The sequence below is a fragment of the Poecilia formosa genome, unplaced genomic scaffold, assembly GCF_000485575.1.
Source record: "Poecilia formosa unplaced genomic scaffold, Poecilia_formosa-5.1.2 Scaffold28, whole genome shotgun sequence".
Taxonomy (NCBI): Eukaryota; Metazoa; Chordata; class Actinopteri; order Cyprinodontiformes; family Poeciliidae; genus Poecilia; species Poecilia formosa.
In genome coordinates, this window is record NW_006799967.1 from 2,541,818 (window position 1) to 2,563,793 (window position 21,976).

Genomic DNA, 21,976 nt, shown 5'->3' on the forward strand with positions numbered 1-21,976 from the left:
TCTGCTGTTAATGTTATTTTCTGTTCATCTAAGAAACTGAATTTTAGTGTTGCATGTACCGTAAGCCACAACCATCGAGACATGTTTGAAATTTAGCATTCCATCTTACCAGACATTATGAAGGCTACTTTACAAAACCAAATAGATTAGGTAACACACCTACACTGGTAACCGTACGCTGTATTTGCGTACAATCATGTATTAAACTAAAAAAGGAGAGTGAAGTACTCCTTTCGTGGAAGCAGCAGTGGAAGCATAGTTTGGACAACAAAAAAGTAAGAATCTCAGGAATCCTATCGGTTTTTAAGATTTGCAATCTGCACCAGTTTAAGTTTAAGTTTAACCAGAGAAGGATTTTTATTTATTTTTTTTCCCCACAGAACGTGATCCGTTTCTATCGCGAATAGTTTAGCAAAGGCCTCGCTTTGGTATTGCCATACGTTTTGGTTTCACACAGCAAAAACTTACATATTTTTGCATGTTTTCATATTGACAGGCAAGGGGTGCATAGACTTTTGCACAGCACTGCATCATGGGTATTTTTAATGTCATTTATATGTAGAACCTCTGTGCAAATGTGCTTCCTGAGACTTTAAGCCTTTCAATTTGGTTTTATAAGAATCTACCTGTTTGTTGCCTGCTTATGTTGTAAACACTAATTGGAAATTGCTGTTTTCAGTACATAGGGATCGGTGCAACATTAAGCCTATTTTTTTTTTTTAGAAAAGCATAAAATGTCAAACAAACTGACATTTGTAGAATATCTGCCATTAAATGTTGATTGAAAAAAGGCTTTGTGCTTTTAGTTGCACCAAGTGAGTCTGCAGCTGTTCTGCATGAGTAAGCAATGCAAACCAAGTTAAAATTGGCATGTATATAAAAATGAGTATACATTTGAAGCAGTCTCTGTTTATTGTAAACTAAACACAAGATTGAGTGGACTATGTAGCTTTCAACGACTTTCAAATGACATTGCATTTCCCTAGATGCTCGATTATTCTCTGACAACTTTGTAACATGGCTGATCACTGTAAAAACTTCATCTAAATCTGATCAGTTATTAATTGGTCTACATTTAAAGATTGTGGCGACCCAAGGTGGGGCAACAGGGAACAATGCCCACCCCTGGAAATAAAACTGGGCCCCCCTTTGAAAATTTTTTGGGAATGCCACTGCAATTGACAGAGAGAGAAAAAAAAACAAAAAAAATAAACAAAACTGACCACAACACGTTGTTCTACACATGACAAACAACATGTGCATCTGGATCAATGAGAATAGAACGGAAAAGTCGATTCATTTCAGTCATGCAATTCAAAAACTGACACTATCTCTCCATCTGTCATTGTTAACCATTTTTAACATACCAGTATCAAACCCCATAAGTAAAACTAGATTGATATTGATTATTAGTTTTAATTTCTATTTCATTGCCGTTCCAGCATGTTTTGAGAGAAAGAGGAGGAGATTTGCCATGTTCAGGCATGTGACAATGATCAGCATACACCTTTATTGTCAGTCAACTGCACAGTTAAAATGTACAGACAGAGGGAGAGTTCATTGCAGGGCTACAATAATAAATAAAGAAATAAGAAGGATCAATACAAATATATACAGTAAAAATTTGAATGGGCCATTTTTAATTCTCGTGGGACATTTAATTGACGCAGAGAACCAACGTCAGCTGTGTGATTGTTTCTTCGTGGTTTTGAGACGGTATAAATAAAATTAAAAAAAACATTCGGAAATTTCAGTCATGGATCATAACTGACTATTAACATCGATACTGGTCCAAATGCATGGATCGGTGCAACTGACATATCATAGAGGTTCATGAAAAAAGAGCAAAGTATTGTCAGTGTTGTCATGATTATAGCTTACGGTTAAGAAGTACCTCAAATCTAGTTTCTCAGAAGATTATAATATCACATGAAAAAGCATTTTTAAAACAAAGCGGTTATCCTACTTAAAGAAATATGTTTGGTATACACTAAATACATTGCTTGGGCTCCTTTGGCCTAGCTGCATAAATGAGGTGTGGTATGACGGTGATTACCCAGTGACTTTGGGCTGTGTGAGACTATTCTCAAGGTTATAATCATTCCTGTGACTGGTGTGATTTTCCACTAGACTTTGTCTTTCCACTCAACTTTCTATTATGCTGATAACAGCAGCTGGCAGCTCATATATCAGTGTCTGTCAATGGATATCTGCTATTTGTTGAGTAATCATTATTTCCCATGAGTGTGTACTTCCTAACATTTTTGTATTCATATTTTTTTTATTATCTTGCAAGGAATTCTAAGTTTCTGAGAACCCACATTTCAAATGTGAATAATCTCATCATAAAACAAGAAAATGATGAAAACACATATTTATGTTGGCAATTATTTATATTTTTAGCAACAAAAAAAAGTTTTAATCATGGCATTTGCACTTTTGGATACAAAAATGCAAAGGACAGTGTTTTACTGGTACAATGGTGATGTATAAGGAAAAAAAAACAGTGCATGAATCATGCAGTGTTCCTTGCATTTAATTTATCTTGCACTGTAAAAATGCGCCAGTTAAAAGTGTACAGCTGATATCAGTAGTGAACTTAACTGGGAGTTGGCTCAGGAGATAAAGTTTTATAAGTTGTTTGATAGTTACAAGTAGTCTGTAAATCAACTACACCTTCATAGAAATTTATTTTAACTCATAAAAACAGATTAATGCACTACTTTTCACATTAGTTTTTCACTTCTGGTCTTACTAAAATAAAACGCAGAGCTGTTACAAATGGCTAGTCAAATTCTTTAAAAACATAAATTCAAATAACGACGTTAGATGTATTTAATTTTGGGGGGGATAAAGTACTCGTTTGAATATGTTAAGTGTAAATGTTTTCCGGGTAGGTCCGTCGATGTCATATTTGAATGGGTCTATGGTTGGTTGGACTGAGGGTTAGAGGAAGCTTGTCCGCCCGGTAGTCGGAGCGGAGGAGGGGGACTCGACAGCGAGAGCTTCAGGCTGCGAGCGAGCCGCTGACGGACACCGAAATATCTCCACCAGCGGCACGACGAAAAGCACTCATTTCTCCTATGGTTCGCATTGAGTCACATTCAGGTGGGTCTAACATATGTTCTGACATCTATGCTACATATTTCGTGTAAAACAACCGAGCACAGGACGGTGTACCGCGACTGTGTACAAAGGCTTTCTTCGCCGGAGAAAATGCCGGGGCTGCAGCAGCCGGGAGGCCCGCTTGTGTCTTTCAAGTAGCCGACTCACCTCGCTTATTGCTCTACTGTTTCACACCATCCTAGTCTTTCTATTTCAAAAAATCCTCCTGCCGCTTTCACTATAACGCCTTAACGACCTCTGCTCACGACCAGAGGCGTTATCGAGGGAGCAACGTGGGTTTTGACAACCGTGGCCGGTGCGAGGAAACATGGTTGCTCTGCGGAGTCTCCTACGGATGCACGCCGGGCATTGAAGCGGTCCGCGCCGCTAGAGGGTTACGGGGGCAGCCGGTGTTGCTCTGTAGCAGTCCAGGAAGGGATCGGGATGTAAAACAGACGCGGCGACATGTTTAGCTAGGCAATAAAAACAGCCGCCTGCTGATGTCGGGGGGTGTCCTTTTAAAACTTTCTTTGTAATATAGCAGACAAAGTTGGCACTCTACGATGTGACGTTTTTAAAACTCGGTAAATGCGCTTCTCGCCAGTTTTCAGCTGGGCGTCTTCGGAGACCAGCTGTGGTTTCGTGTCGCTGTTTTTACGCTTCGCTGGTTTGGTTTCAGCAGGTTGTGATCATCATTTGGGGTGGTGGTTGGAGTTCTGCGTGTTGGCTTTGCTCTTCGGACAAGTCAGCCGGGTTGTCTGTGCATACTGTGCTGGAAGGGTGGCTTTACCGTCGGGGCGGACAGACTGGAGTTTTCGGCACAGCGTCTCTTTTGCGGGGCAGATGACTGACTGAACATGTCTGTTCCCTTTCTTTTTCCACACACAAAAAAAAAGAAAAAGAAAGAAAATGTCGTCTGATACTCACTGATCGGATTGTTTCTTTCATAACATTTATCTGTGGAGTAAAGCTAATAGGAAGACTAATACCTGTACCGTATGGAAGATGACTAATTTCATGTCTGATGAAGCATTCTCTGTGATCCTTTGACCTTATATTTCCAACCAATATGCCGCTAAAAACCACATTGTCGACTTTTTATTTAGTTTTCTGGCAAAGTCATCCATTTTTTTAAAACCTGATATTTCAACTATGGTCCTTTGGACTGTGAAAGAGAAACAGGCCCACAGGATCACAGAACCTCTACTATACTTATATACTTGAGATGCTTTCCTTCATATTCAAACTATTCAGCCAAAAAAAAAAGGGTTTTGCTTAAAATGCTCATTGCCGTTAAAGTCCACGTAGAGTTTAGCTAAATGTAACTGTTATGCTTGTGATGGTTGGACAGGAAATTATTTATTCTGACATACAGCCCCAATAACTAGTTTGCATATAGATAACATCCATTGATTGTTATGGGGACTTGGCAGCTCCCATGATTCCATTCTTTGCTGCAATTCTCTACCATTGGGTTTTGGAGGCTTTGTTGACCTCCCTCTCTATTTTCTTCACTGTATGTAATAATATAATCCACTAAAAGAAACAGGTCACTATCTACCTTTACACCCAAGCAGGTAAGCCTGAATTTCCCTCTTAGGAACAATAAAGTTCACTTCAATTCTGTCCTATAAACCTTAACGTCATTTCTGAGTCGAGAGTCCACTTCCTAGACAGGCAGTTAGTTTCGGTCTCTGGGTCTAACTAATGTAGATTCCTAAATATAAAGTGAATTAATTACAAGAGCTAAGAAATAACTTCACCTAAAAATCTTGAACTGTCCCTTTAAAGATAAACGACAATGTACCTTAAAATTGTATAAAAGGCAACAACAAGATGATTTTTTAACATCACATATATCAGATCTAAACTTGCAATCCAGAACGTTCTGTACACCAGCAAGGTGTATATCTGCAAGTCAGAGCATGCGGATTTGCACACGCATACACACAAAAAACAGAAATAAGAGTAACATACTAAGGGCAAATTTATAGCATGGTAAAATAATGTGCAGCTAATAAAAATGGTGTACTGACTCAAAGAAATGTGCAACTGAGTTAAATAAATAAAAAAATATGCAAAATGTGTACGTAAATCTGTGCATAACAAACTATTTACAAGAACTGCAAAAAAACATGTACAAAATGTATGTTAGATGTGCAAATAATATCAGGAATGTTATTTGAAATTAGAAAAACTAAAACAAAAAATGGTTACAACAATAATGCTATTTTATGAACCTGTAAACTGTCACCATGTTCACATTAAGTAAACCAATTTAATTGTTTTTTAAAGCAGCTTGGAGGCTGTGCAACCCTGATAATCTTCCTGTGCGAAACAAACTCTTGCAGTGTAGCTTGTAAAGTATTTCTCTGGTCTAATGAACTAGCTAATTAAAAGTAAAGTAGTATAAAAAACAATGTTTTATTCAATTTTACATACCCCTACTTTTCTGTTTGACCAGGAAAGCTTTACATGCTCTGTTTGACACCGGACGGTCGTTGGTGGCGTACCACATTCAAGCTTAATTTTTTTTCTATGTAAATATTTGTCAGCTTCCATAACCACCCACGCCAAACACCTGGGCTCCTCTCAGGCTAACTGTTCTCCAAAATCAACAAGTCTGCGTTTATACTTAATTAGTATTCCAAGAGAGCTGTCTAATACGATGGCAACTAATAAACTTTAGACACAACCTCACGTAAAAAAAGAAGGAAAATAAAACAGCCATCCCTTTTAAAACAGTGAATGAACGTAAGCTAATCATATGTGTAATCTAAAGCGTGTTTAGTATCTAATTTTATTTACCTCATTACTGTAATACAGTTCTCCTTTCATATTTTGTTGTAAACGCCTGTCAGATTGTATTCGTGTGCATACAAACCGTCATGCTGTGTAACACAGGGATCACATACCACGAGTTATTTTGCCAGACGTTGCCCCTAACTTGTCTGACTGGTCTCCACGTTAAACGAAACCACCAAAACACAAGTGAGGAGCAACAATGAAAATCAACTGACCCTGCAGCGACAGTGCAGCGTTTCAACGTTACTGTTGTGTAAAACTGGTGCAGTGTGTGTGTGTGTGTGTGTGTGTGTGTGTGTGTGTGTGTGTGTGTGCTGTCATTTTTTTTTAGTTTTTTTTTTGCTTGTTAACCGACCCTTTTCTTTTTTCCCGTTCGTTTTTTTTTTCTGACACGAGTATAGATCAACTTCATTGGCTAGATCAGTTTGATCATGTATATTATGCATCTTTTCTATACAGTGCGTTCCACATTTAAATAAATTAATTATTATAAATTATCGTTATGGAGACCTGATGGCTGGCTCAAAACAGTGAGGTTCTGTTTCCTGTGAAGCCGTCTTTGTTACAGTCCAGGTTGTTTAAGGAATGTATCAAAAAGCTCATCTCAATGCTGTGATATTGCATATCACATAATCATTTGCATGTGTTGCTAGAGCCCCTTAAATTTCTCATCAATATTGAATTTAGGGTCGAGACTTTAAAGCATTGATTTTAATTAATTAATAATATAGGTTATAATATGACATGCTCAAAATTTGAACCCAATGAATAATTTTTTGTTTTATTATTATTTCTGGCTAGAACTTTTGTGTTGACACATCTCCTGTAATGCACAAGTGACATCCACAAATAACAAAGATAGACAACAAAGCTGCTTCTCTTGGCCCACTGGAGGTAGTTTTTGCTTCAAAAATCCTCATATGAGATGGTGTAAAAGACTATTGTTGTGCAAAAAGGAGTTAGCCTATCACTGAAGCTTATCTAGCCTGAAATACCATTGTCAGTACAAAATATGTTGCTGCAAGCACAGACATCCCCAACGCTAATGTCAGCATCCACAGACCACATAGAATTATTTTTTTATAAGAAGTTACATGGATGATCAGGATTCCTGAAATGGATATAATAGCGCTGTTCATCAGTCTGATGTTTTAATAAGCTAAATAACACTAAGCACAATAAATGTCTTTACGTTGAACTAACATGCCTATTTATTTAATAATTTAGCAGCTAAAATGGTTTTTGAATTGAGAATGCTTCATAGTTTATCTATGATCTTTGATTAAAATGCAGTTAATTACATACACTTATTAAACTTGATTTAAAAAAATCATCTCTAAATGAAATATATTTCAAAGTCTTTTTTTTTCTTCTTTTTTTACCCCCTCAATTTATTGTTGACACAATTTCTGTTTCTGTCTTCCACCCCCAGACTGGACCATGTGACTGTTGTCGGAGGCTGTTGCCCTCTGATGCTCGAGGATCTCTCCACACTCCTCTAGAATGTATTTGATGAATGTACCGCCTGTCGCAGCGACGGAAACAGAATGGAGACGATGTGGAACACCTGGAGGCTATAGCCTTCCAGTTTGCTTCAATGACTCTGACACGGAGTTGTCCACCAGAGGCACACCAATCTCAAATAAGGTCCAGATGATCATAGAGAGCCTCAGGAGTAGCCAGTCCTCACTCGAGATGGGCGATGAGATTGAGGCAAACATGCTATCGGGACAGGATCGCCATACGCAAGTGTGCAAGGCTGCAGTGGGTAACTACGTGGGAGCCAAGTTGAAAACAAAAAGGCCCACTGAAAGCCCACACGTCCACTTTTCTTCCACAACAAACCATGATAGCAGCGACTCCGACAGTGACGATTCAGTAGACAGAGGAATTGAGGAGGCAATAATGGAGTACCTGAAAGAAAAGGATGGTCACAAACGCAAGGCGGGAACATCTTCCACTTCCCATCAGTCGTCCAAAATTCCAAGGAAAAATCCATTGCCCTTTGAGTTTGCCAAGCAACACTCTGAAGGCAACTCGTCCTTCATATCCAGTGGAAAGTTCCCAGTAAGTGTGAAATCGGAGACTCCTATCACAGCAGCTGCTATACCTTTAAAAAAGTATATCAAGAATAAGGCTTCGCGGGATGAAAACATTGAGGTGGATAAAAGTTCAGCCAATAGCTTACTCAGTTCTGAAGAACAATGGAAGAGTCCCTCTGAAACAATGAGGTTCTTCAACAGCACTCTAACTTACCCAGTAATGCCAAAGATGGAGGAAGACCTGAGTGATTCCAGTAGTGACGATGGCATCGAGGAAGCCATTCAAAGATACCAGTTAGAGAAAAATGAGCAGAGCAAAAGGGAAGCCTGTAATCCACAAACATTCCAAGAAGATTCTGACTCCACCAGCGATGATGGGATTGAAGAAGCTATCCGGAGCTACCAGCTTGAGCAACAGAAAGAGAATAGCCCTCAGAAGCAACTGTTCTGCAAGCCGAAAGCCCCTATCAAGTTAGCGGTACATGCCACTGGAAGTACAAACTCTGATGACGTGAAGAAAAACAAACTGAAGAGAAAAAAAGTTAAACCAGGAAAACAGACTCAATCTCCATTTGTTTCCAAACCCAAGACTTCACTGTCATTCAACCCCAAGATCAAGGGAAATGGACTCCCTTCTTCAAAAGCAGAGACTAAAGAGCAGTCAGCTCCTGCTCCTTCCAAAGTTAACACCACAGCAGAACTGATGTGTGCTGAAGCAATACTGGACATTTCCAAAACTGTAATGCCTGGAGCCTTCCATCAGGGCATTGGCCTTGGCACGTGTGCTCCAGCTCAACCTTCCACAATGTCCTCTCTTCCTGACAGACACCGATATGAAGAAAGCAACGACAGTTCCATTGACAGTGAGGATGGGATTGAGCAAGAAATCAGGAAATTTCTTGAGCAGAAAGCCCAGATGCACAAACAGCCGCCCACTGTTGAAGAGCCTTGTGGTGTTGTTGATCCAGAGAAGGGGAAAGGAGAAGATGCTGCTACTCAACAGAAATCACAAAGGCTGTCTTTAACGCAGAAAAGAAAACAGAAGGAGAAAAGCGTGACTGTGGCGAACATGTCGGGAGCTGATGAGAAATGTAAAGAAACTACTGAGCACGCACGAGAATCTAACGCCTTGACACTTCCACAGAGAAGTCAACCCCAACCAAGCACAGCGTTACACCAGGCAGACCAAAGCGGAGACAAAAGCAGTTCACTTGACAGTGACGAGGACCTCGACACTGCGATCAAAGACCTGCTAAAGACAAAAAAGAAATCGAAGAAAAAGATCAAAGACACGAAAAAGAAACACAGGAAGTGCATCAAAGATGAAGAACCGCTGATGGGAAATGCTTTACACAACAGAAAGTTCAAACACGAGCCTGGCTCCAAGTGTAGTGCTTTGAAAAAAGTACACGGGGGCGACGATGACGTAAAAGACAAGTGTGGATTCAGTAAAAATAATGTCTCACAACAAAGGCAAATGGATAAATGTAAGGAGGGTGATACAGCAGACATCGTGGGAGGGGAAAGACAACACGCCCAGTCACTGCAAACTGTTGAACCCCTTTATCGAACTGACGATGAGAGCAGCTCAGTAGACAGCGATGACAGCATCGAGCAAGAGATAAGAAGATTTCTGGCTGAGAAGGCCAAAGTTTCCACAGGAGACAAAGGTAATGATGGATCTTTGTGTAGAAACGGATCCCCTGTGGTTCAGGAATCAGAGGTTCAATTTCCACTTAAAGACTTCAAACCGGAGACTCAGCTGGCTGAGATTTCTCCGAAACACATCAGTGGTGTCTCTGCATCTCCAGTAGGGACCCAACAGAGGTTCTATCCTGAAATCTCGTCTGCCAGCCCACAGTCACGTGCTTCTTCGGTCCAGTCCTGCAGTCCCAGTCTTCTGGAGCCTGCCGATGGCGCAGGGGCGACGAAGAACCAGCAAAGGAGGCCCAACACTGCCAGAGATGGCCTAATCAATGGCAGCCAACAGGCGGACAGAGGTCGACCAGCTTCAAGTCCCAACTATGCTCGCTCCCTTGCAGAGTCAATTAAGTGGCGCCAGAGCCTGGGGCTTCCAATTCCCGACCCAAGGGCTCTAAACCGGACTCCTTTTCACATCACCTCTTCAGAGAGACGGGACACTTCATCAGACAATAGGGACCTAAAATCACAGACTCCGGCCGCCGGCTGGTGTTCTTCAAGGAGCAGCAGAGGGCCGTTTTCTGCCTCTACAGAGACAGATGGAAATGTCACGGCTAGACCCCCCGTTTTGAAATTTTTCTCTGCTGCTAGGCAGCATTCAAAGATGACCTTTACACAGAGCCTTACGCCTGGCAACAGGTCCCAGTTCTCCATGGAAGAAGGGCGGGCGAGTACGGTGCATGTGCCTAAGGACAAGAGTGTGTTTGTAGAGCTGGAGTCTAACAGGACCAACCATGTCCAGGTTCAAAGCAGGGAAAGGAGTGAGGGAAAGGAGAAGGCAGACTCACTGAGAGAGCGAAAAAGAGAAGGCAAGAGCACGAAGATGGATGATGAAGGAGCTGATCAAGACAGAAAGGATGAAGAGTTTATAGATGAGTCAGATTGTGAATCAGACAGCAGGAGAGATCCAGATAAGATGCAGGGCTTTCCAGCATTGTAAGTATTTGCTTTGATCACTATTCCTCAACAGCATCATAGTTCTATATGTTAACTTCCTAATGTTGCCCTGCTAATCGATATCATATTTCTTAAGCTCATTCATGTACAGAATCTAAGGGAATACTTGTTAATATATCTAAACAAAACAAAACATGCTCTTTTTTATATATAAAATGTGTAACACAGTGGCACCAATACATTTTTGTGCTCTAATATTATTTCATATCCCTAATCCTTTGAAAAGCAATACAATGGAGTTTTGGTACAAGAAGAAGTTGCAACACCAAGACAATGTCATAACTTAAAAAAAAAAAAAGTAAAAAAAATTGGGCTGATTTTTTTTATATTACCACTTGGGAATGCAGGGTAGCAAAATGATTTTAAAAGTATTACATGAAACGAGTATATTTGGAGAGATCTTTCATATGGAAGAGTCGTGACAGGCTTTAAGTCAAGATTAACCGTGTATTACTTTATTGTTTTCATTCATCATACATGCAGCAGATAAAATGTAATGTTTTTCTCTGTCAAGTCAAAATAAAACTAAATCTGGGATAAAAATAAAACAGACCAGTGAGCAAAAATGTATTATTACAGTAAATCATTGTGAGTTGATTTAAAAATAGCCTGACTAAATTCTCCAGGAAGAGAATTTACTGTTTTTTACCCACATTTATTCATCTGTTTATTATTTTTCCCTCACCAAACCCTTTCCAGTGTTGAACCTGAGCTATTGCTCGCCTCACAGCAGTTTTTTTTTTTCATTTCCATTAGCAAAATAGGATGCCTGTGTCATAGGAAAATTTGGCATATTTAACCCCAGAAGGACAGAAAACCATAAAATACAATCTTATGAGCCACATGTTTAAAATATAAATTACATTTTCACTTTATTTAATTTTTCTGTGCTTTCTTTCAAAAATATAGTACAGTACTGTACAACTCAAATTTGTGAGCAATTCACAGTCACAGATTTTTGAACTCAAGCAGCTGACATTTAAAAATTTGTTTGCTAAATATGGAGAAAAATCTGAATTTCTGTAGTTAAAACTCTCTTAGTTCTGTGATCCTTTACAGAAACTTAGAACGGAGTAGAGGGAAGGACAAACATCTACTAAGGGACATTTTTTGTAACATGGAACTGAGCTCATTTTTTTAAAAACGTAAAACCAAAGTGGTTTTTAACTAAGTTTATAAAACTAACTCTAAAAACTAAGTGTAGAAACTGCCTTGGTTTAGCATTAGAACTGCTTTGGTGGAGGAAAACAAACAAAGCAGAGGTAGCTCTATTCTACACTGAAGGCCTGACCAGATCGACTTCAGTTCTTTGAAAATACACAAGATAAATGGGTTATGACATGTCTGTGACGTTAATAAACCACCTCTTTGTGTTTTTATTGTGACTATTTCTTCATTTTCTTGTGTCTGCCACAAGTGGTCTTATCATCATAACCATACAAAATCAAAACATTGCATATTTTTGCTTCTAAAGATCTGTTCAGGTTTTATTTCTTCCAGGTGCAAAACCCTTTTTGAGCGAAACGAGCTCAATAAAATGTAAAACAGAAATCTGTAACGTGATTGAATTGCTTGTATTTTGAACAGAAAAGAAAGAATTACTTCTACTGCTGCTAAAATAAATAATGCTATTATTTATTTTAGTTTGGTAATATTATCCATTGCCTTTATTTACCGTGTGTGGTTTTTGCGACTGGGAATATTTCAAAAACGGGACACATTTGTCTTTCCTGTAAGCAAGATGAATGTGTAGCAACCTTCCTTCTGCCAGCTGACCGGCAGTGTGCAGCACCGGTCACTCTGGCATCTGATTAACGGGACATTACAAAATGGAAATGACGAGAAATTTCTTGATACCAGGTATACTTTCAACATGACTAAGGTCTTGAAACAACCAGATGTTGTTGTGTATAATTGTATGCTTTAAAGTCATTTACAGCTCTGCTGCCGAGGAACGCCACTAACAGTGTCAGACGTTTGTAACCGCTACGATGAAGATTGTTGTTCCAGATTCCACTGAAACCTCGCCATCGACCCCCTCTGTCTTACTGAATGTGATACGTTATTATGTGCTCGTTTCTTTGTCATATCAAAGATTTTCTTTGTGACAAAAAGCTATTTATTTTTGTTTATTGAAAAAAAAAATGGAATCATTACTGAACATGCTGTGCATTGCCAGACTTTTTTTGTAAATATTTTTTAACTTTTTTTTTTTTTTTTCATTCTTTGGATTAAAAAAAACAATTTTTGCTGTATCTTTTAAGTGTGAAATAAAGAGTCGAGTCTGAACATAATTGGGTTTTGTTGCAATTAATTCAGATTAATTGGCCATTAAAGATGGCATGTTGAAGGAATAAGATGTTTGTGGTTTGACCGACATTCTGCTCTGCCTCATTCAGGTCTTTGTCCAGAGAAATAGATCCTGGCCTCACTATAAGTCCATGCATAGCTCTTACGTCAGAGGAAAGAACCAAGGTGTCCAACAGGAAGTTACTGGTTAGGAAATGCATGAAGGTACAAATTCTCCAAAGATGCAAATTTTGAGTGATTTGTCATCAAAATCCATAGAATAAGAGTTGTGTTTAATCATGCTTTCAGGGGAATTGTCCTCTCACTTGTTCTTCTGCGCATACGGCAGCCCTGCAGCATGTCAAAAGAAAGCTTTGCTTTGTTCCTGTGAGTTTACCAGCAGCAGTTTCTCCAGTGAAGATCAGAATCTATAAAAATGCTCCAAAATGTCTGTCCTTTATTTTTTTTTTCTTTGCAGGCGAAAAAAGGCAGGCAACTCGGTTTAACAGGATAACGTTTGGTTTTCCCTGTTGTATGTTATATTTGAAGTTAGCAAGTCTTGATCGTTAAACATATTTTAAGTTCATGTGGCTAACATAGGTTCATGGGCAATTTTATGCATCCAAGTCTCAGTTCAAGTTTTTCTTTGATGTAGAAAAAATATTGCTTTTTTTCCCCAAGTTTTGCGTTTTTAAAGAAAGTTAAGGTTCAGTTGTTAATAGGAAATGGTGTCCATTTTTTTTTGGTTTTGTCCATGTTAAGAGGGTTTTTTTTTTTTGTTTTTTTTTTCATTTTTCTGTCTGTTATACTTGTACATGTATTTCATTTCATATTCACTGAAATATTCTTTATTTTAATTTTAGTCACTGCTCTTTAACTTTATGTTGAGATTCTTATTTTTGCAATTTGGAACTTTTTTTGCATCAGTATTAAGTTACTTTAAGTGATGATTTTATTTTACTTTAATTTAGCTTTCCAGATGCTAGTCATGACTCATGATTTTGTTTTGTCCTTGTTTACTTTTTTGTTTGTTGTTTTTTTTTTGTTTTTTGTTTTTTTCAAATATCTTAGTCTATTTTATTCATTGACTATTTAAAATTATTTTTATTTAAATGTATTATGTTTAGGACATGTTTATAATGTTTTATTTGTAATTCAATGTTTTGTTATTAAAAGTTTTAGTGATGTCACGTTGTTCGACACAAAATTTTGACGTTCAACAAAAGAATAGCACTGTGGAAGTTGTAGTTTTACGTGGTGTGACGCGACAAAACGTCCCCTTTACGGCACAATAAACTACAATCACGCAGGCGCACTTTGTTGACCTTCTTTTGCTGTGAAGCATGGCTACCCGGGCGCTTACAAAAGGTATGTACATGAAAACAGTACTTTCCTGTGTGTAGAAAGCTTCATGTTGGTGTCCCAAGCCTTCTAATTAGAAACACTTTCATCCTTTTTTTGAGCTTTGGTTTCTCCTGTAAGCGTTGTGGGACAGGACAGAACAGGAAACTGTACAGCTACTTCTAGTGTGTCAGTTTTCAGTCTTTCTCCTTTTTCTTGTCCAGTATTAACCTTCATTTATGCCTTACGTTCAGGTCTGTTGGGATTGCGCCATGTTCGGGGTCCCACAGTTAAAGTATCCAACAGTGGACGTCAGTTTGCCACCGCATCTTCCATTATATCACCTGAACCGCAAACTTGCTCCGTCAGAGGTGAGTTTCTACCTGCTAACAATGTCTTTACGCATAACATTTTCCCAGGTAAAGCCCGTTTTAACCATTTCAGATAAAATGCTGGATCTGCCACTAGAGAAACAGGATCTTTTCCGGGTGTCGGAGCTGTTTACTGTGAAGGACTTGTTCGACGCCAGAGTGCATCTTGGACACAAGAAGGGCTGCAGGCACAGGTTTGTAGGATGTGATTTTTCTGTAGAATATAAACCTCGCTAGAAACCCAATATGTGACTTAGGCATGTAACGGTACAGAAACCAGTTGGATTATCTGTGTTGTTTTAATGTTAAATCAAGTAAATGCAGAAATAAGTACTTCAGCTGCCAGTCTTTTGGGGGTATTTCTGTACCAAATTTGCACGGCTTTTAAGTTCTTCAAAATAGCTCAATAAAGTTGTCCCCAAAATTTACAGTTGAAATACGTTTTAGGCCATTCTTAATCTGATGTAAATCATTCAGTACTAGCCCAGGTTGTATGTTGTCCTGCTAAAAATGAATCTCCTCAGTTTTTCTGTTCCGGGATTTCTCCATACAACTTCCTAGCAATGCTACTGACACATAGCATTATGCGTGAAATTGACTTGTTGCTAACTGTCAAGGGTAATGCTAGTGTGTTTCTAGTAATATGTTATCAGCTTCCCTACTGTTCTGTAAGGGCCTGATTTGTGGGGTGCATGACCTGTCATCAGATTTTCACACCTGAGTTCTAGATTTCTGCAGCTCTCTCTCATTTGAAGAGAACAGCCATCTTTTTGTCAAATGTCTCATACTCTTTCTATTATTTAATATGGATTGAACTGACTACATCAGATGTTCAAAATTTGCACAATTGCTATGAAACCTAACCTTGGTTTAAACACCTCCAGAACTTCCTCACTGACCCGACACCAACACTTTCAAAGGTTCTTACTTGTAGAAAAAAAAATGCTTGATTTCATTTCCTCTTCAAAATTATGCTCTACTTTGTGATGGTGTATCATACAAATTGTCATTGTGTCAAAAAAATGTAGTTTAGCCAAGTGACTCTAATCTACTGTTGAATGACCATCATTCCGGCCATTTTTATATTATTAAAATTCCTCATTGGGGAACATTTAGAGTACCAACGGGACATACAGTATGCTGAAATAAAGGGACACAGGCTGTTTTTGTTGTGTTTCATGGCTTAAATAAATCTACCTGTCCTCCTTAACAGTGGCGTTAAATGTCCCTTTTGTTACCAAAGCAACCATGCAGATCACCTCGGAAACACATTCATGAAACTAATCTGTTCATTTGCAATTCTAGTATAGAAGACAGACCTGTTTTGAAAGCCAAAGCAATTCCTTGTTAACTTCCCAGAATGATTGTACAAAGTCACAAAGTGCTTTTTGTACAGGAGAAAGGAAGCACTTCTGTCCTGACCTGAATGGATGTGTACAAAAAATAAAAAGGAGCGCATGGCTGAAAGATTGCACACTGTGTGTTTGTGTAAATGAATAAAAGAAAATCCACTTGTGACTAACATGAAATTAAAATTAAACAGTACGAAATGACGGGATATTATTTTATTTTTCATTTGAAACCAAGTGGAGCTTCTTAGAATGTTAAAATATGCAGAGCATGGCAAAAAAAAACAAAAAAAAAAAAAACATTCATACTCAGTTATTTAGATCAGAAAACATGGCTAAAAATTAGCATTAGCTTTCTAAAAAAAAAAGTTAAAGTTTTTTTAGTGTTTCTCATGACGGCAACATGCACTCCTTCCTCTAGGCTCATGGAACCTTACCTGTACGACTCCAGCTTGGACTACGACATCATCGACCTGGACAAGACGGCGGAGGACCTCCGGCGAGCCCTGGACAAGACGGCTCACACCGCGTACGGCGGCGGCATCATCCTCTTCATCAGCCGCCGCCGCCAGTTCTGCCACCTGGTGGAGAACACGGCCAAGCAGTGCGGGGAGTACGCGCACACGCGCTACTGGCAGGGGGGCCTCTTCACCAACGCTCACATCCAGTACGGCCCCGGCGTCCGGCTGCCCGACCTCGTCGTCTTCCTGTCCACGCTGAACAACGTGTTCCAGCAGCACGTGGCCATCAGGGACGCACGCAAGATGAACATTCCCACCGTCGGCGTGGTGGACTCCAACTGCAACCCCAGCTTGATCACCTACCCCGTGCCAGGGAACGACGACACTCCGGTTGCCATGGAGCTGTACTGCCGCTTGTTCAAGACGGTCATCAACAGAGCCAAAAACAAACGAAAACAGATGGAGCTCCTCCACAGCCTGTCGGAGCCGTCGGAGCCCAGCTCATGAGTCGTGTTTAACGAGAGATGATGATGCAGTTTTAAAAAAAGAAGAAAAAAAAACAAACTGCAGCTCGTATTGTATTATAACTTCTTTCTTGCATGGTTGACTTCACAGGACTGTGTGTATGTTGCTCATTAAAAAGAAATCTTGTTACTGTAATAGGATTTTTCTCATAATTATTCAAGTCAAATTAATCACATTTCAGCAAAACGGTTCAAAGTGCTTTACATCATGAAAACATCGTACGGTCTCCAATTATGAAACAACCAATAAACATGAGATTTTGTGAAAGTCCATCATAAATACACATCAAATCTGTTGATCAATGTTCCACTTACTATTAATCAAAGACAGATGTAAACAGTTGGGTTTTTAGCCATGTTTTAAAGGAACTCAGTTTTTTTTGTTGTTGTTGTTTTGCCGTTTTCTGAGAGTTTGTTCCACGTGAGAGGAACTGAATCTCCATGTGTGCTTCTGGTTCTGGGGATGCAGAGCAGACCACAACCAGAAGACCTGAATGGTCTGGGAGGTTGATACAATAACAGATATTCGATGTGTTTTGATGCTGAGCCATTCCAGATGACATCTAAGAATTCATGCTGCAGTAAATGTCTATTTGTTTTACAATTCCTCATTAATCAGATCTCACTGATTTATTTTCATCAAATAATAAATACCTAGTGCAAAAATGTCTTTCTAATAATGCATATAACAGGAGAAAAAAAATAAAGTTGAATATGTACTGCTGGAAGGATAGTTTGTCTACAAGGCTGTACTGATTTAATAAGTCATTGAAAATCTGCCTAAATTGGCGTAATATATGTTAGAGTAATCACTACAGCTTTAATCTAAGCAGATAACCTAGAAGATTTTTATTTATTTATTTATTTTTTTCAAAAGAGAAAGATTCTGAACTTTTCACTTAGCAAGATGAGTAACAGCTCTGGGATTTCAGTGATTTAAAAAAATATTTTTTTTAGGTGGGGGTCGGAATGATGAAATAATATGCAATTTTATCAGTCCGGAAGATAGATAGCAATGTGAGACTTTCATGTCTAACAACACAAACCCACCTTACTGATGGTAGCTGTGTAGTTGGGATCTGGTTTACCTCCAGAGGTACTGGTACAGAGTAGAATAAATAAGAGGCATAAATAGAACTTTACCTAAAATCATAGAGAAATGATTGAAATTTTGCCAAAAACTGATGTTCCCACGTAAACACATGTTATTTTTGGAGTGGATAAAGGAAGCTGACATTATAAGGTCTGGAATTAAGCCTCTTAAAAATGTATTATTATTTTTGCTTGTTTTTAAGTCTGCTAAATTTAAGTTATGCAGATATAGAGGCAAAAATAATTAATATTTGATCCTTGTCAGGTATAATTTTAAATTATGACTCTTTATGCATGTTGTTCTGGATTTAGAGAATTACTATAATAATGTATCAACGTTTTTGGTGTTTAATAGTAAAAACTATGTGAGCGGCGTCAATGCTTGACTTGTCGCAACTGTTTGGTTGCTTCCGGCTTCCGTAGTTTAAACTCTGTTCTGTAACCACCAGGGGGCTGAAATATGGGCGAAATGACGGCGTGGTGAGTAAGGTCAGCGTGGTAATAAAATAAAGTTAACTTTTCGGTTTTTTCCTCCCCACTCTCACAGATTTACATTTAACACAATAAGCACGTCGCTTAAAAGAGTGACATACGTAGTTGCAAATACCGGCTAGAAACGCTGAGAATTATAAGTCCGCGCAATCTATATGTATTTGTTTAACCTTCCTATATTCATGTAATTAATGTTAAACTCGAAGTTTGTTCACGTACAACAGTTGGTCGTGCAGGAGTAATTCCTCTTTTGGTTGTATTGTCTTTGAAAATCGGACATTTGTTGCTAAACACGTAAACAACAGGTTGCTTAATCTGGGATAAAGTGTACTTATTAATTCTTTTTAGCTGGTCATATTTTTATTCTTTATTTAGACCTGCATATATCACTTCACCTGTTAAATTAGTAACAGAATCGACTAGCTGCTGTGTGCCCAGAACCTCCATGCCGCACGAGGCTGCTGAAAATGTTCCTATTTATAAATCCATGTGAACAGAAATATGAAGTGAAGTGAAGTGGCCCCTTCGAACCCAGTGGTTTTAAAATAGAGGAAATGACTTGCAGTCCGCCACCGTATTTAAGTATGTTTAGAAAGTTTTATTATTATTATTATTATTATTATTATTATTATTAGTTTTTTTTGTTGCAATGATTGTGGAATAATGAATCCGAATCAATCTAAAAAATAAGAAATTAAAGAAGGTTACAATCGTGGAAACTCACATTGTGATTATTGTCGTAAATGGGGGTTGGGGGCTGGAAAGAAGTGAGAGAACATTGTTACAATTATAAAATGTAAAGACTGCTCACACCAGTACCTTCTCTGGCACCATATACAGTTTTAAAATAAAACCCTATCTATCTAAATCACTCTCAACTTATTTATTTGTTTATTGATTAATTTTTGGGGGGGTATAGGGACATCGGAGTGCATTAGATCTTTGCTAGATTTCAGTTGGGACTATACTTTGCATTCTTGTACAATTCCTGTAATGTGCCTTTAAAACAATGTAAACCCCTTGAACTTTCTTTAAAAAATTCTTTCACATTACAACCCTTACGTTTTTTGCCACCTTTTATAGGTTTTCTTTTTACCCTGTATTTCGCTCTGACCGACTTGCTACAAATAAAGAGCATTCCCACAGCATGATGATGCCACCACCCTGTGTTAGTTTAGAGCAAATTTGGGTCTCATCCAGACAATGAATAACCTTAAAGGGGCAGTTGTGCGAGAATCCATTGATAAAACTACACATTAACAAACTGTTGAAATGTTAATAATGAGTGTGTCTTAAAATTAAATGATGTTCCACACATTTTCACGTCGATGTAACTTGCTAGCACACAGACAAGAACTGCTTTGATTTGATTAATAAAATTATTATATTTAAGCACAAAAAAAGCGTGATGAATAGTGGATTTTATTTAAGGGAGAACATAGAACAAAATTAGTTTTATTTTTTTCTCTTAATTATCCACGGACAATTATTGTTTTGATCTGTCATGTAAAATATATTTGTCACCATCACTGTCAAATACATTTTTCAACCAGTCAATGCCATATTAATTCCAATATATTGTGACTTACTAGAACTAGAATACATCCAAGTTGTTGGTTGTAATATGAAAACTCAAGCTAATATGATAACTTTTTTTTTTCTTTTATTAAATGAGAAAGCATCTCCTCATGCTGTGCTGCTGCTTCTCTTGCAGGGAAATATGCTGCAAAGCAGATGCGTCGCTTTAGCCTCACTCGAACCGCTGAAGCCGGTGTGGAAAGACCACATCTCACTGAACGGTAACTGGCTCACGGCCGTAGATAAACGGTCACCGTCGCCCCTTGAGACGCAGCTCCGCCTGAAGTGGCTCTGCTGCGCATTAGGTGGGCGGAAAGTAAACAGGCTCTCGATAGCTTAATTCCCCCGTTGTTCAGTGGGTTTTGAGTATGGAACCGGGCTGGATAATAATTATTGCACACACACAAAAAAAGATGCAACAATGTTCTTTGTTGATTGTTTTCCACTCATGTTTTGTTTATCAAAATACAATTTCTTAAAAAACAGGAGCTGGTCGTTCGGTACGGTCCACCTCGGCCGGGACAGGTATGAGCTTGAGGCTCTTGAGTCAACCAAGACAATACTTGTGAATGTGAAACAGAAAAGTTTTAATTTTCCCTTTTCATTCTGTTTCCGCAGATGCTCTTCCAAATGGATTCCAGTTCTGACGAGAATCATTTGAAGACAGCAGCAAAGCGGTGTTAGTGGAAAATTCACAGAGATAAGGAAAACGGTAGATATTAGTTTCTGCGATAGCGGCAAGACGGCTCAAACTGTGTGTGTTAAATCAATATTATTATTATTGTTATCATTTGGTGTTTAAACTATTACAATAGGCAGAAGTTTTTTTAGAGCTGATTTTTTGCTATTTTTTGATCCCTAATACCCGAGTATCGTAAGTCCAGTCCACATATTTTTACATATATCTATCATTCATATATATATATATGCTAAATCAATAAAAAGTTCATATATTTTTACTCTTGTCATGTTTTCCTTTTGCATGATCAATTCAGTGTATTCAGTGTTTTAAGAAACAAAATATGTTTTACTGGTGAGCTCACAGGGCTGCACAGTGGTGCAGTTGGTAGAGCTGTTGCCTTGCAGCAAGGCAAGAAGGTTCTGGGTTCGATTCCCAGCCCTGGTCTTTCTGCATGGAGTTTGCATGTTCTCCCTGTGCATGCGTGGGTTTTCTCCTGGTACTCTGGTTTCCTCCCACAGTCCAAAAACATGACTGTCAGGTCAAATGGTTTCTCTAAATTGTCCCTAGGTGTAATGTTCCTTGCCTGGAACGTTAGCTGGAGATAGGCACCAGCACCCCTCCTGTCCCCCCTAAGGGACAAGGGTGTAAAGAAAATGGATGGTGGGCTCACTTTTTTGGTGGATTGAAAGATATTTAACAAGAAACTGCAATGCCACTGAAATGTTTATTCATTTCAATAATGGAATTCAGACTCAAACTTTTTTTGACGGCAGAGTGATATTTTTCAAGCACTTTTTTTTTTCTGTGCAATTCGATTGTCGTAGCTTAAAGCTAACAAAAAGCCAAACTTTGCAACAATTGCGCAGACTGCTGACATGGCGGTTATCCAGAGCGGTCAATGACTCGCTGCCCACCACAAGGTCGTTGCTGAAGGAGACGTTCTGTTTACGGGGCCGCGTGAAGAAGAGAACGTGCACACCTGACATGACAAACCTCAGGCTCGAAAGGATTGTGAAGGACGTTCATAACGTGGAGCCACGGCTGTATGCAAGCTGCTGTTCTCCTTCTGTTGGCCTGAGGCGATGCTAGCTAAGGAGAAGAAGGACGGCAAAATTTGAATTTATTTGGGAAATCAAGGCACACCCTAACAACAAATGTTAGAGCAGTTTCTATGCCTCTCCTGACCA

At 38.8% G+C, this 21,976-nt stretch overlaps 2 protein-coding genes and 1 long non-coding RNA gene across 4 annotated transcripts; all 3 read left to right on the top strand.

Annotated features, from left to right (window-relative positions):
• Positions 1–2,894: 2,894 nt before the first annotated feature.
• ppp1r26 (protein phosphatase 1, regulatory subunit 26) lies at positions 2,895–13,891 on the top strand. Of its 2 annotated transcripts, XM_016669896.1 has the most exons (5): positions 2,897–3,108; positions 7,343–10,589; positions 13,010–13,124; positions 13,209–13,286; positions 13,378–13,891. In XM_016669896.1, the coding sequence occupies exons 2-5, from the start codon at positions 7,414–7,416 to the stop codon at positions 13,411–13,413; spliced, it is 3,405 nt and encodes a 1,134-aa protein (XP_016525382.1). In that variant the 5' UTR covers positions 2,897–3,108; positions 7,343–7,413; the 3' UTR covers positions 13,414–13,891. The 2 variants fall into 2 exon arrangements, with proteins under 2 accessions (XP_007548972.2, XP_016525382.1); XM_007548910.2 differs by having other exon boundaries at positions 2,895–3,108; positions 13,209–13,891.
• Positions 13,892–14,040: 149 nt separating this feature from the next.
• mrps2 (mitochondrial ribosomal protein S2) lies at positions 14,041–17,081 on the top strand. The gene is made up of 4 exons (XM_007548911.2): positions 14,041–14,267; positions 14,495–14,611; positions 14,685–14,805; positions 16,382–17,081. Exons 1-4 carry the CDS (start codon positions 14,243–14,245, stop codon positions 16,926–16,928), a joined length of 810 nt encoding a protein of 269 aa, XP_007548973.1. The 5' UTR covers positions 14,041–14,242; the 3' UTR covers positions 16,929–17,081.
• Positions 17,082–18,271: 1,190 nt separating this feature from the next.
• Positions 18,272–21,042, top strand: LOC103135905 (uncharacterized). Its single transcript, XR_001661707.1, has 3 exons — positions 18,272–18,517; positions 20,244–20,328; positions 20,726–21,042. It is a non-coding gene; the product is annotated as an uncharacterized LOC103135905 (long non-coding RNA).
• Positions 21,043–21,976: the final 934 nt, after the last annotated feature.

Excerpts from the sequence above, each read along its gene's own strand:
- ppp1r26 (XM_007548910.2), top strand. The coding sequence starts at position 7,414 with ATGTATTTGATGAATGTACCGCCTGTCGCAGCGACGGAAACAGAATGG. Across the intron at positions 10,590-13,009 it reads ATGCAGGGCTTTCCAGCATT|GTCTTTGTCCAGAGAAATAG; the intron begins GTAAGTATTTGC and ends TGCCTCATTCAG. Across the intron at positions 13,125-13,208 it reads TGGTTAGGAAATGCATGAAG|GGGAATTGTCCTCTCACTTG; the intron begins GTACAAATTCTC and ends TCATGCTTTCAG.
- mrps2 (XM_007548911.2), top strand. The coding sequence starts at position 14,243 with ATGGCTACCCGGGCGCTTACAAAAG. Across the intron at positions 14,612-14,684 it reads GCAAACTTGCTCCGTCAGAG|ATAAAATGCTGGATCTGCCA; the intron begins GTGAGTTTCTAC and ends TAACCATTTCAG. Across the intron at positions 14,806-16,381 it reads AAGAAGGGCTGCAGGCACAG|GCTCATGGAACCTTACCTGT; the intron begins GTTTGTAGGATG and ends TCCTTCCTCTAG.